This window comes from Anoplolepis gracilipes, chromosome 11, assembly GCF_047496725.1.
Source record: "Anoplolepis gracilipes chromosome 11, ASM4749672v1, whole genome shotgun sequence".
Taxonomy (NCBI): Eukaryota; Metazoa; Arthropoda; class Insecta; order Hymenoptera; family Formicidae; genus Anoplolepis; species Anoplolepis gracilipes.
This window is the reverse complement of record NC_132980.1, coordinates 7586212-7598465: the sequence shown is the minus strand read 5'-3', so window position 1 is coordinate 7598465 and position 12254 is coordinate 7586212. Positions and strand designations below refer to the sequence as shown.

At 27.9% G+C, this 12254-nt stretch overlaps 3 protein-coding genes across 4 annotated transcripts; 1 reads left to right on the top strand and 2 right to left on the bottom strand.

Annotated features, from left to right (window-relative positions):
- Nucleotides 1-521: 521 nt before the first annotated feature.
- On the bottom strand, nt 522-3125 carry Pll (serine/threonine-protein kinase pelle). Its single transcript, XM_072902080.1, has 4 exons — nt 2844-3125; nt 2005-2589; nt 1286-1725; nt 522-1039 (listed from the first exon to the last, which is right to left on the bottom strand). Exons 1-4 carry the CDS (start codon nt 2947-2949, stop codon nt 698-700), a joined length of 1473 nt encoding a protein of 490 aa, XP_072758181.1. The 5' UTR covers nt 2950-3125; the 3' UTR covers nt 522-697.
- Nucleotides 3126-3203: 78 nt separating this feature from the next.
- Nucleotides 3204-6303, top strand: Ste14 (isoprenylcysteine carboxylmethyltransferase ste14). The gene is made up of 3 exons (XM_072902494.1): nt 3204-3752; nt 3827-4306; nt 4396-6303. The coding sequence occupies exons 1-3, from the start codon at nt 3555-3557 to the stop codon at nt 4576-4578; spliced, it is 861 nt and encodes a 286-aa protein (XP_072758595.1). The 5' UTR covers nt 3204-3554; the 3' UTR covers nt 4579-6303.
- LOC140671253 (basement membrane-specific heparan sulfate proteoglycan core protein-like) lies at nt 5316-12113 on the bottom strand. Of its 2 annotated transcripts, XR_012047701.1 has the most exons (6): nt 11461-12113; nt 10688-11066; nt 10228-10429; nt 9627-9977; nt 8335-8803; nt 5316-8195 (listed from the first exon to the last, which is right to left on the bottom strand). XR_012047701.1 is itself a non-coding variant. In XM_072902493.1 (5 exons), exons 1-5 carry the CDS (start codon nt 11887-11889, stop codon nt 8153-8155), a joined length of 1404 nt encoding a protein of 467 aa, XP_072758594.1. In that variant the 5' UTR covers nt 11890-12091; the 3' UTR covers nt 5316-8152. The 2 variants fall into 2 exon arrangements, 1 of the variants encoding a protein (XP_072758594.1); XM_072902493.1 differs by lacking the exon at nt 8335-8803 and having other exon boundaries at nt 11461-12091.
- Between the last annotated feature and the right edge of the window lie 141 nt (nt 12114-12254).

The following is a 12254-nucleotide window of genomic DNA, read 5'->3' as shown; positions in this document are numbered from 1 at the left end:
TTTATATATATATATATATATTTTTTTTTTAATTAACGTAATAAGTTTAACAAATTAATATTATTAATTATCAATGTTGATGCCAGATATTAAAAAAACACAAAAATATCTCTATGCATTATACTAAAGAAAGAATATTATTACGTAACTATCTTTATAATCTTTATATTTATGTGTTATTTATCTATTGATTGATGTATGCTTTTGCATGTAAGAAATAGTGACAGACATACAGCTTTTTATAAGTGAACATATTAAAATATAAATCGAGAATTATAGAATATAACATTATATTTTTTATATAGAATAACATATGCGCAATTTATGGTTGTTCAAACTTTGTTTCAATTTTTAAAAGATATAATAAGTAAAATATAATAAGGTGAGTATAGTTGTGTGTGTATAGTTAATTTGCTTTATTTTGTAAAAATTTGTTAGTAAAGCTGATTAACAATTATCTAAAATTTGTTAGCAAAATGTAAACTTAATAGAACAGTGTACACTTAATACTTTATGTATATAATATAAAAATATGAATAACTACTTTTTTCCGTCACAATAATATTTACAATGCTTAATCTATTTATTATATCACAATATGCTGCTTATTTATTGTTTCCATATTTGTAATTGGAATATATAATTCGATTTGTTCAATTTCAAAAAGATATATATTATGCTTTAAGCATGAATGTGTTTATAAATCATTCAATTTTCGAAATACAAATTCCATTTCCGGCCGATTTTGTGCCAATCGATTAGCACACCACTTTCCCAAGGATATTAAATTTTTGTAAACTTGTTTGTCTTTTTCACCAGCCTTCTTATCTATCAACAGAAGAAGATCTTTATCTTCCCAAGCATCGATTAAATCTCGTAAAAATTTTTTCTCAGGCCGCGAATCATCGTAAGCCCGAAGTCCAGTTGCCATTTCGAATAAAACTATGCCGTAACTATAGGTGTCTATTTTTGTGGATAATTTTTTGTCAAATAAGAATTCTTCAGGTAGGTAAGGTCTTGTTCCATGAATCTTGCTAATCTAGTAATTATTTAATAATAGTTATTACTTAGCAAATATAATAATATAAAATATAAATAATATAAGTCTCCATTTACTCAATTTCAATTTTTTTAAATAATCATAAAATTTTTGATAATACTTATAAATCAATTATTTTAAAACTTTTTAGCAACTTATATATACATATATGTATATATATTAAATCATTTTTATGTATAATTATACTTATTTAAATCGCTATTGATTTTATGATAATTAGTTTACCTTCATACTATCCCTTTCAGGACCTTCTCGTGCTAAACCAAAATCGCCAATTCTGGGCTCAAAATTTTTATCCAACAAGATATTCGCGCTCTTAATATCACCGTGAATCAATGGTTTCTCTCCTATGATATGCAAGTATTGCAATCCACGTGCTATACCTTTGGCAATCTCGTGTCTTTGTATCCATGTTAGTGGTTTGGTTTTTTGTCTTAATAGAAGTCTGTCCTCTAAAGATCCGTTCTTCATTAACTGATAAACCAAGCACGGTGCCTCACCGCCAAAACTATACGCGTATAAAGGTAAAATATTTTCATGAGCGCGAGAATTTAAAATTTTTATCTCTTTCAGTGATTGTTGGAGTTGTAGAATATAACTTTCATCTGAATCAGGCCCTTTTTGTCGAATCTTTTTTATTGCCACATCAGTGTTTTTCCAAGTGCCTACAATATAATACACAAACAAAAATGTAATTTAAGTATTTTAAATAAATAATTATTATTTTAACACACATCTTCTATAATTCAAATTATAATTTATTTTTATTATACAAAGCCAATCAGAGTAATAAATTTTAAAATATGAAAAAATTAAATCATTATATACAATAATTATCTACAAATGCTACTTACTTATAAATTTAATTAAATTTAATATAAATTCTTTCAAAATTAAATTTCTATCACATTATATTGTTAACATTAATAAAATTAGATACATACCTCTGTATACTGTTCCAAAACCACCTTTTCCTAATATATTGTGCGGATTCCACTCATTTGTAGCAATAGCTAATTCGCTATAACTTGCATGGGGTAAAGTTGTTTCTGTTTTTGGTAATGGTGATTCATTGATCTTTTTGCCATTACTGCCAGTATTTTGCGAAGATGGTAGAAAAGCAGCAACTGCTCCTGGCGAGGCCACTAGCAAATTATTAGAATTGCTTGGACTAATAGCCAACTGTACCACTGGCTGATTTAAAATCTTATCAACACTTTGCTGTGGCGATGCACGTTGATTAAAATTCTGTGTTCCAATTTTTAAATCCTTAGTATTCTTATTAATCAACTGCTTGCGTGGTATATTTTGCAAATTAGCTTCTCCATTATGCAAAAGTCGATGAAATCTTTGGTCAACAAAAGGTAATAAGGGTACCATTGACTGATAGTGTTGCATTCTGGATAGTAAGACAAATAATTCTGCTATTGTATGATTGTGATGACCCCATAATGTCAAAAGCTCATCCGTGGGATTCTTTTCCTTTCTCAGACTCTGTATTGTTAGAACATCATATTTCATCCAGGTACCTGTCGATGTTATAATAGTGTAAAAAGAATTCTAATTTAATAGAATACAAAGGCTTCACATACAGTATAAATAGCTATAAATACAACAGTATCATATTTGGAACAATTGATTATTACTAAATAAGAAGATAGTAAAAATGATACTAAAAGTAAAACAAGATAAAATAAAATATAATTTAATATGCAAAATCAAGTAATCAAAGTATTAAATGAATATATAATATTGTAAGCATTGGAACTCTTTGATGACTTACCAGCCAGCTCTTCCCATTTGTCATTTTGATTCATAATTTTGCAAAATTCTGACCGTTCAGAAAATGGTAAGTGATAAATGTATTTCAAGCTCTCCGTTGTAGCCATTTCGTAATAATGTTTCACGTATTGTATTGTTGTGTATTTTATTATAATCACGTTTTATACAATTACTATACTTCTAAAATTCACTGACGTACATAAGGTTAAATTCCGCGTAACACATATGTTACAAAAAACATGTATATAATCAGAGAAGGTTTCTCTCTGATATCGCTAAAAGGATGTTTTATCGACAGTAACAGCTGAGCTTGTCTATTTCCGAAGTTAGCTGTTTGGTGGCAGCATAGTACTCTTTCTCTCTCATTTCTTATTCATTGATGAGCTCATCAGCTGATTTTGGTGTAGTACTATATATTTTCTCTCTAATTTTGTGAAAATTATCTTAGCATTTTTATCGTGCTATCCTATGTTGCTATGTCTTTTAAAAGTTCTTCAAAAAATTCTCATTTTATTCCAAAAAGTGCGATAACATATAATTATTAACAAACCAGTTGAGATGCTTTTATTAGAGATAATAGATACAAGAGACACAAGTTTTTAAAGATAATTAGGAAAAGTCTTGCATGTATATGCTGGCTTGATGAGAAATGACAAGTTGTTTATCGCTGCAAAAGATTGGCATATATTTGTGAGAAAGATTCCTCAAAAAGATGCTGTGCAACGATGGAATTCTTAGCCTCTTTTGTTTCATCGCAGCAGGTTTAATATCAGTTCTCCCTGAGATACTGTTTAGATTAGAACTTGATATTTATGTTGTATGCATTACGAATATCTGGTTTCTACATATACTGCAGTATATTGTTATAAATGTACTTGCATATTTAGCATTTCGTGGCTTTGCTTATCAAGTAAGTGTTGCCTCATTATTGTATTGTTTCATGTATAATAAAATTTTGTACTGAAGTATTTGTTTCTTTCCTAGGTGGCAGTCAGAGCATTGTTTCTTGGATACGTATTTGGAATTGGTATTCTAATTGCAATCACTGCATCGCCATCATGGCAGATATTTGGAATTTACATGACAATATTAGCAAGTTTCCATTATTCGGAATTTCTAGCTATAGCATGGACAAATCCAGCGCTATTGTCAATCGACAGTTTTATTCTCAACCATAGCATAGAATATGGAGTAGCAGCAAGTCTCAGTTGGATAGAGTTTTTTATAGAGAGGCATTACTTTTATGGATTGAAACTGCCTTCTCTAATATCCTATCTTGGATTAATATTGTGCATCTCTGGTGAAATATTAAGAAAACTAGCAATGTGTACTGCAAAGCACAATTTTAACCATATTGTGCAAAGTGAGAAAAGTGATAATCACCAGCTTGTTACACACGGTGTATATAATCTGTGTAGACATCCTAGTTATGTAGGGTGGTTTTATTGGTCTATAGGAACACAGGTAGGGTATCATAAATTTTGCAGAATTGAGAATAACTTTGTACTTTTATTATATTATACTAATTAATGTTTTATAAATTTTTATTTTAGTTAATACTTCAAAATCCATTCTGCTTCTGTGCATATGCATTGATGTCATGGAGTTTTTTCCATAATCGTGTTCTGAATGAAGAAATTACTTTAATAAAATTCTTTGGTGAAGACTATGTTAAATATCAAGAAAAAGTCGGTACAGGGCTTCCGTTTATTTCTGGCTATAAAACTAATTTATAGCATCCTACGTTGGTATAATTTTATTTTTCATCAAGTATTTTCATTTTCCAAATTTGTCATAATATGCAAAAAAAAAAAACATTTTGTGCAAGAATACAAAAGAAAATATTATGTTTGTAAGAATTGATTGCGTTAATTCATCAAAAACTTTTTACTAATTATTCAAAGTTATAAAAATCTTTCTTCTTGCGCACATATTTATATATTATATACATACAAATATATTAACTTTTTTTAAATTAACTTATTAACTGTCAATTTATATCTAAGTTATTAGTGTTATATAACAAATACTTTTAATTTTGTGATATATATAATTAATTTTGTGATATGTGATGACTTATTTTTGCAATTTTATATATTTTTGTCTACTCATAAGATTTACATTTGAAAACTTATGTAAAATACGCTCAGATTTAATATTTTAATTGTTACTAAACAATTATAATATGTACAACAATTACAATAATATGACACTAGTACAAAATAACAGTATATAAGTGTTGTGAATGGTTGTGTAAATAAATTTTTTTTAATCTTCTCATGGTGTGTATATCCTTTTATTTTTGCGATTTTTTTAAGAATGTTTAGAAATAAGTCTGAAATAAATTGAAAACTATAAGTTCTATGATTAGGAATATATTGTAATGCCATTAAAATATTTACGATGATGCCATTAAAATATTTACGATGATACCATAATAATATTTATAAAAAATATTAGCAAAAATATACCATTTGTTAACAAAATTAAATTTATTGTCTCATTTTCTTTGAAGAATTATTATATAACAATAGATTACATTTATATGTTATGATAAATACTTTCAATATGATTTTATATACAGGGTGGAGCAATATTAGCTTATTACCACCTGAAATATCATTCCTAATTAAGGTGTTCTAATTAGGATTTCTGATATTATTCATACCCGAACGCCGCAATTATGTAAAGAAGGCATTTCAAACCGGAATATTTGTCCCATTTTTCACCCTGTACATATAAAATGCAGTATACATATACATCATATAGTATTACATAACTAATATATGCATAAACATCCAAAAGCGTTCATTCGATGTTGGTATATAATTAAGGAGTTATAATAATATACAAGTATATGCATTCGTTATATATGTAAAGTGTTAGAATATAGTAATATACAAGTATATGCATCTCGGGTTGTTCTGTACATGATCATTTACAATGTGTTATAATAGAATCGTAGCAGACGTAGAAAACTTTACGGGAGCTATTATATATAATACATTATACATTATATATTTCAATGTTTTGTTTTTTAAATAATTCTTTAAAGACAATCTATAGAATATCATTTAATCATTTCTTGTTGCACATTATGTGCGATATATTTGCTTGGTTATTAATTTGATATATTTCGCATTTGCATAAAAGATACATAAATGAAATATTTAATGTTCATAATAACCGTACTGCAATATATGTTACATATGGAGATCGTAAAAAAATATAACGCTTTGCTTGCATAAATTAGATAATACTAATTTTGATGAAATATAACTGTTAGTTATATATTTGAAAAAGAAAAAAAGATAGATTCAATATATGCATTGCATGGAGGCAGATTTTTTTCGCAGCTTTAATAATTATATATATTTTAGGAGAATATATGTGTGTATTTCCTACTTTATCGTATAAACTTATAAAATAGATACGCAATTATATTGCACGCAGAGGAAATGTATTTAAAATTAGCAATTAATTATGCGGTATTATATTGATATAAAAACGTTCCTTTTATAAATATATCTAACAAGTATAATTCAATAATTTAGAAAGATTTAAATCAATCGCATTTTTTGTTTAATGCATGCAATTACAATAAAGTATTTGCATTTACATGATAAATATTGCACTTTAACTGATATTCTAAATAATGATCTAACTGCATAGATATATATGATTTTGGCGGTCGCGCGCACAAGCAATTGTTATTACTTTCAAATTGTACGTTTTACTTTCATAAAGTCTTAAATATAGAGAATATTAGAAACCGCTAATTATCCGCACTGTGCGCATATATTGTGTCTTACAATTTATTCGATATAAATTTTATATATGTAGCAACACATCTATTTTTTTTTACTATATCATTTTGACCTACCTATCGCAATTCTCTCTCATGTATATAACTTTCTTCGTTTATATATCACGTAAACTGATTTAAACTTTTTAATATACAAAAGTAGTATACGCGCGTTCGATGATGCTGTTATTTATTATACCTATTATGTATTCTTGATTATTCGCCTATTGCATTAAAAATCACATGTATAAGCACCTACATATATACGATAACTGATAAGTATTCATCATGGTATGAGTGCAATCTGAATTTAGAGAGAAGCAATGCTTATCAATTCTTTATTTGATTATTGTTGTATATATTTTCTATTTTTTACTTCAAGAATGTTATTTTTCGCGGCAATCTGTAATATTATAATGGAAGATAATATCCGTAATATCTCTTCTATAAATATATAAATCTGCGTACTCTTTTCAACTTCTTTGTAAAAATTCTTGTAAATTTCAATATCTAATATCATATAGAGAAAGTCGTTTTTTGTTTCCCCAATGAAATAACTTTGGCTGTGATGAGAATTTATTGTCTTTTCGGTAATGAGATAAATATCTCAAAGTCTTATTAAAACTTTGATTACACTCATACTCTAGTGAATAATATTTATCCTATTTGCAAACCTGCTTTATCGTATTATGATTATGAATAAATTAGCACATGGCAGTGAAAAATTATAGACTATACACTTTATCATTAACACATTTTCGTTTCACATTAGTTTCATATCGCATTAACTGTTCATATATATTCAGCTGATTCGCAAAAATAAAATAAAGTTGATTACAAGAAACAGAAAAAATTGAAAAGCCCAATAGCCAAATTTTGTATATTTATATTAACTGATAGTTCGAGAACGATTTTCTAAATGCATAAATTTTTCTGTCACACTTTTAAAATAACAATCTATTTGCAAATTTAGGGTTTGAATCTTTTCATATAAATAAAATAGTAAAATAGTATAAAACGTTATAATTATAAATTATTGATGGCGATATGTTAATGCAAGGATAGATTCTGTATATCTATGGATATAAAATTGTTTTGTTGCTCGTTTACTAACAGTTACTTTCGCACCTTTCACACTCCGTTTGAAAATCGTTTACAAACCATGGAAATAAAGAAATACATGTATTTCTTCATTGATTAAATATGTGTTTTACTTTTCGATTTTTGTATGAGTAGGATGTTCCATCCACAAAATTATTCTCTTATTGTAGTCGAAAAGTTTTTATGTATACATTTTAATGTTCTGACAATGTTTGATTAGCTATGATATCAGATTTGCTTTTGATCCTCTATCTTGTAATGTTCTCTTTAAAACATTAGATATGTATGAAAAATTTAATGTCTATATTTTTTGGCTTTAGATTCGACATTTACATCGCCTGTACTACCGCTTCTATAACAATACAAACTCGCAATACATTTTTCAGATGCAGATGATCATTCTCTTAGCCGAGGTCACCACGTGTGGGAGGTCTATCAGTTCGATCACTGCAAAATAAAAATAAGTAAAATTGTTAAGTATTTAATAACAAATTCGTTGCATGCACATAATGATACATTATATAACGTTAAATATATCATTATATATTCACGACAGAAAAGTCAGAAATGTTAAAAAGTGACATACCGTAGTTTTGTCGCAGTACTTCCGATATGTCGGTTAAGCATTAAACAATTTACAAATTTATTAGATATATATCGCATGCAAACTTGTGGAAATACATATCTTTGAAAGTATTATACATGTTCGATTTGTGACAAATCGCCGTTTCTTGGTCTAAAGAGAAATATGTATTTCCAACAAGATTGAGAATATTACGCAATAATACTCTGTTGTTTAGTTTAATAAGCCTTTGAAAACGTTAATTGCGTCTACGCATAATAGCGTGAAAAGTACACTTTGTTCCTTAATGTCCCTAGTCAAAGCAATCAGATTCTGAAGTATAATTAATAATGAGTAACTCGTCATGTCACACGCGGCTAGATTAGACGCGGGTTTCGGATGAATAATGTTCACCGGTGGCGGTGGGACAAACGCATCGAATACATCTGCGTCTGCGTCTGTGAATACGAGTGAAGATGGAATCCATCTTACTCTGTGAGCAGCGTGTAAAAATAATATCCAACGAGATTAGTCACATCTATAAAGTGTTATCTTGAATACTGAATTTTATGTCATATTGCTGATCCGAATATTTAAGCAGGGTTGGGAAGTAACACGTTATTTGTAACGACGTTATCGTTACCAGTTACTTTTTTTTGGTAACGAAGTGATAACGGCGTTACTATTTTTTTTCTGTAACTGTAGCGGTAACGTGTAAGTTACATTTTTTAGTAACGGTAACGAATTTAACAGTTACTTTTATCGTTACTTTTTACATCTGAAACCTATTTCCTATTTATGACATATTATGTATATTTTCTATTTATATTCAATCTTCAATGATCAAAAAATATTCATATTATAAATTTAAAATTATTATATTAAAGATTTTAAATAAAATTATGAGAATAAAAAAAATATATCGTGTATTTGACTATATTTATAAATTTAATGCAAACCAAAATTTTTTTTATTTATACTTTGAGTGTTTTAAAATTTTTTCCTTATTATTTATGGTTTTACAAATTTAAAATAAAAAATTATTAAAAAAATTTATTAATATTTTAATTATTATTTTTTTTAATAAAATATATTACAAAAGTATATTTTTTATTTAATTCTGATCTCGTTTTAACATTAAAAAAGTAACGAATAACGATAACTAGTTACTATTTTGACTCTGTAACGAGTAACGGTAACTAGTTATTTTTTAAAAGTAACTTTCCCATCCTTATATTTAAGTATATTAAATTTATTGAATTTAACATTTTCTTTACGTTAGAATATAATAAATAAATTATTTATTTACATCTTACCTGGTACATGGTGATACGTTTACTCCTGTGACAGCTTTCTCGCCGATATCGATAGCCCCTGAGTCTTGTACTTCTAAAGTGTATATACAACCAGAGAATCCGTCATGGTATCTTCCGTATGTCATCGCGTAATCCGGTAATCCGCCCAAGTAAACGTTACCTCTTGCGTTCAGAATCTGTTGAAGTCCATCGCTTACACCGCTCTCGGTGTGCTCGCCGTTCAGTTCGATGCTACCGTCACTTCCTTGACGTTTCAGAATTATTCTATGTCGTTCTCCATCATCGACCCGCTGAGCGGTGACGCGAATTATAGCGGGACCGGAGCCTAAATTGTACTGATACTCCACGTATCTAGATAACACATGATACAAAGGCGATAAATAAAATAAAATAAAATAAAATAAAACAAATATATAATTAATATTTAGATTTATTAATATCTTGAAATTGAAGCGCAAATAATATTATAGTGATTTGGAAAAAAAAAAAAAATATAAATATGTATATTTAGATCAAATGTCTTGTTTCTAATTTTATATTAACGTTTAACTATTTTATTTTATTTTTGTGAAAGTTCTATTGCAGTATATATCGTATATACCCATCTACTACAGCAACGGCGATGTAATCATCGGGTGTTAAATCATTTGCAGCTTGACCATGCCACATAATTAACCCGTTACTCTTATTTGTACTGATTTCAAGGCCTAACACTTCACGTTCTTCTTCGTGCATCATAACAGATTTGTCTAGTTCCAACCAGCCATCCCCTTTGAAGGCAACATCATACGTGATCTCTGCTACTATTAAGATAATCAAATATTATAATTATATTATAATTATTTAATTATATTAATTATAATAATTCTGATAAGTACATATTTTTTATTATTTTTATTATTTATAGCATTTTATAAAATGTCTAAAGATCTATCATCTATCTAGTTAACTCCGCAAGAAAGAATAATTTCTATTTTCTTTTTATATTTTTAAAAACTTGTAATTCTGATTTTCTGAATTGCAGTTGAGATTATAATTAACATTTATATAAGCTTACTTACACTTTTCACAATTCTGTCCGTTGTAACCGAGGCGACAATCACATTTGTAAGACCCATGAAGATCGGTGCAAGAACCTCCATTTCTACAGGGTGTAAGTAATTCGCATTGTTTCAATACATTCTCACAGTTTCTGCCCACATATCCGTATTCGCATGTACACGAATAGTCATATACATTTGAACTTTGACATATGCCGTGGATGCAGGGGTTCCATGCGCAAGGATCGTACACTGTTGGCAGTTGAGTAGATGGTGCCACAGTTGTGATATTAGTATGCATTATTGTCTGATTCAAGTGAGGCATCGAACAATTTTCGATATTGGCCGCGTCAATTGATGATTTCAATATATCCAAACTTGAGGTTGAGAAACCTCCGAGCTATATGTATAACAAATTTAAAAAAAAAAAATATATATATATATATATATATACATATATTAAAAATAAAGTCTACTTCACGTTAAAGTTATTAATTATTATTATATATTTATAACTATATATCTTCGTTACATGTACAAATAATTTTATTTGAAAATATTACAATTTCACTTTTTTATTTAAAAATGTATATTAAATATTGAAAACTAAAAAAAGAAGCTTTTCTTCATTTCATTGATAGAGAAATTATCTTTATTAATTTTTCAAAGAATTTGTTATTAAAATAATAATAATAATAATAATTTTAGCTAGTTACAATTAACCATATGGGATCGTATATATATATATATATATATATATATATATATATATATATGTGTGTATATATTCTTACATTGCTTATACATCCATGAAAACTACGATCAACACCGACATTTCTATTAATCGTAATTTTTCGACGATCCACTCCTCCGATATAAACAGGTGTATTTAGGACCATGCTTCTGGAAGATCCGGGTGATTTAGCTTCAACAAATGGTTCGTCGTTCACTGACAATTTGCCTTCCTTGAAATCTCGAATCGCCGTTACATGTGACCATTCACCGGGTTGGACTACATAAGGCGATGTTATCGTTGCCATTCCGGAACCGATATCGAAACGGAATTCAACGTGTTTGTCCTTTATTATGAGCGCTGCAAAATCTCCGAGGCCTTCGTCATCTTGAGAACAATACATTAAGATTCCATCTCCGGAGTCCACAGGGTTAAAACTCATGGTTACCTTAAGCCTAAAATTAGGTATATAAAATGTAGTATTGCACATCCGCAGAAAAGATTTTGAGCAATATATAAATCGCGTATTATTACGCCTTTTTCTTTCTATTTAATTTATTTTTACTTTAATTTTATTATAAAACTCAACGGCACATACTCTTACACACTCTTAGTTTTTTTCATATATTGCGTAAAATATAGATATTCTGTCTCTTTTTTATAGAAAATATTAATTAAAGTTAATTTATATAATAAAGCAAATTTTTTGAAAAATCTGTTATAATTTGCACACAAAACAGATACATGCAAATAATGTATATATTTTATTATATGAATATAAAGATTTAATTATAAAATATTAATTATAAGATGCATATATATATAAACGAGGAAAAAGGGGAAGGATTTACTTAT

Excerpts from the sequence above, each read along its gene's own strand:
- Pll (XM_072902080.1), bottom strand. The coding sequence starts at position 2,949 with ATGGCTACAACGGAGAGCTTGAAATACATTTATCACTTACCATTTTCT. Across the intron at positions 1,726-2,004 it reads TTTTGGAACAGTATACAGAG|GCACTTGGAAAAACACTGAT; the intron begins GTATGTATCTAA and ends ATTATATTGTAG. Across the intron at positions 1,040-1,285 it reads CTGAAAGGGATAGTATGAAG|ATTAGCAAGATTCATGGAAC; the intron begins GTAAACTAATTA and ends AATAATTACTAG.
- Ste14 (XM_072902494.1), top strand. The coding sequence starts at position 3,555 with ATGCTGTGCAACGATGGAATTCTTAGCCTCTTTTGTTTCATCGCAGCA. Across the intron at positions 3,753-3,826 it reads TTCGTGGCTTTGCTTATCAA|GTGGCAGTCAGAGCATTGTT; the intron begins GTAAGTGTTGCC and ends TTTCTTTCCTAG. Across the intron at positions 4,307-4,395 it reads ATTGGTCTATAGGAACACAG|TTAATACTTCAAAATCCATT; the intron begins GTAGGGTATCAT and ends TTTTTATTTTAG.
- LOC140671253 (XM_072902493.1), bottom strand. The coding sequence starts at position 11,889 with ATGTGCAATACTACATTTTATATACCTAATTTTAGGCTTAAGGTAACC. Across the intron at positions 11,067-11,460 it reads TTCATGGATGTATAAGCAAT|CTCGGAGGTTTCTCAACCTC; the intron begins GTAAGAATATAT and ends TTATACATATAG. Across the intron at positions 10,430-10,687 it reads CGGACAGAATTGTGAAAAGT|TAGCAGAGATCACGTATGAT; the intron begins GTAAGTAAGCTT and ends TTATCTTAATAG.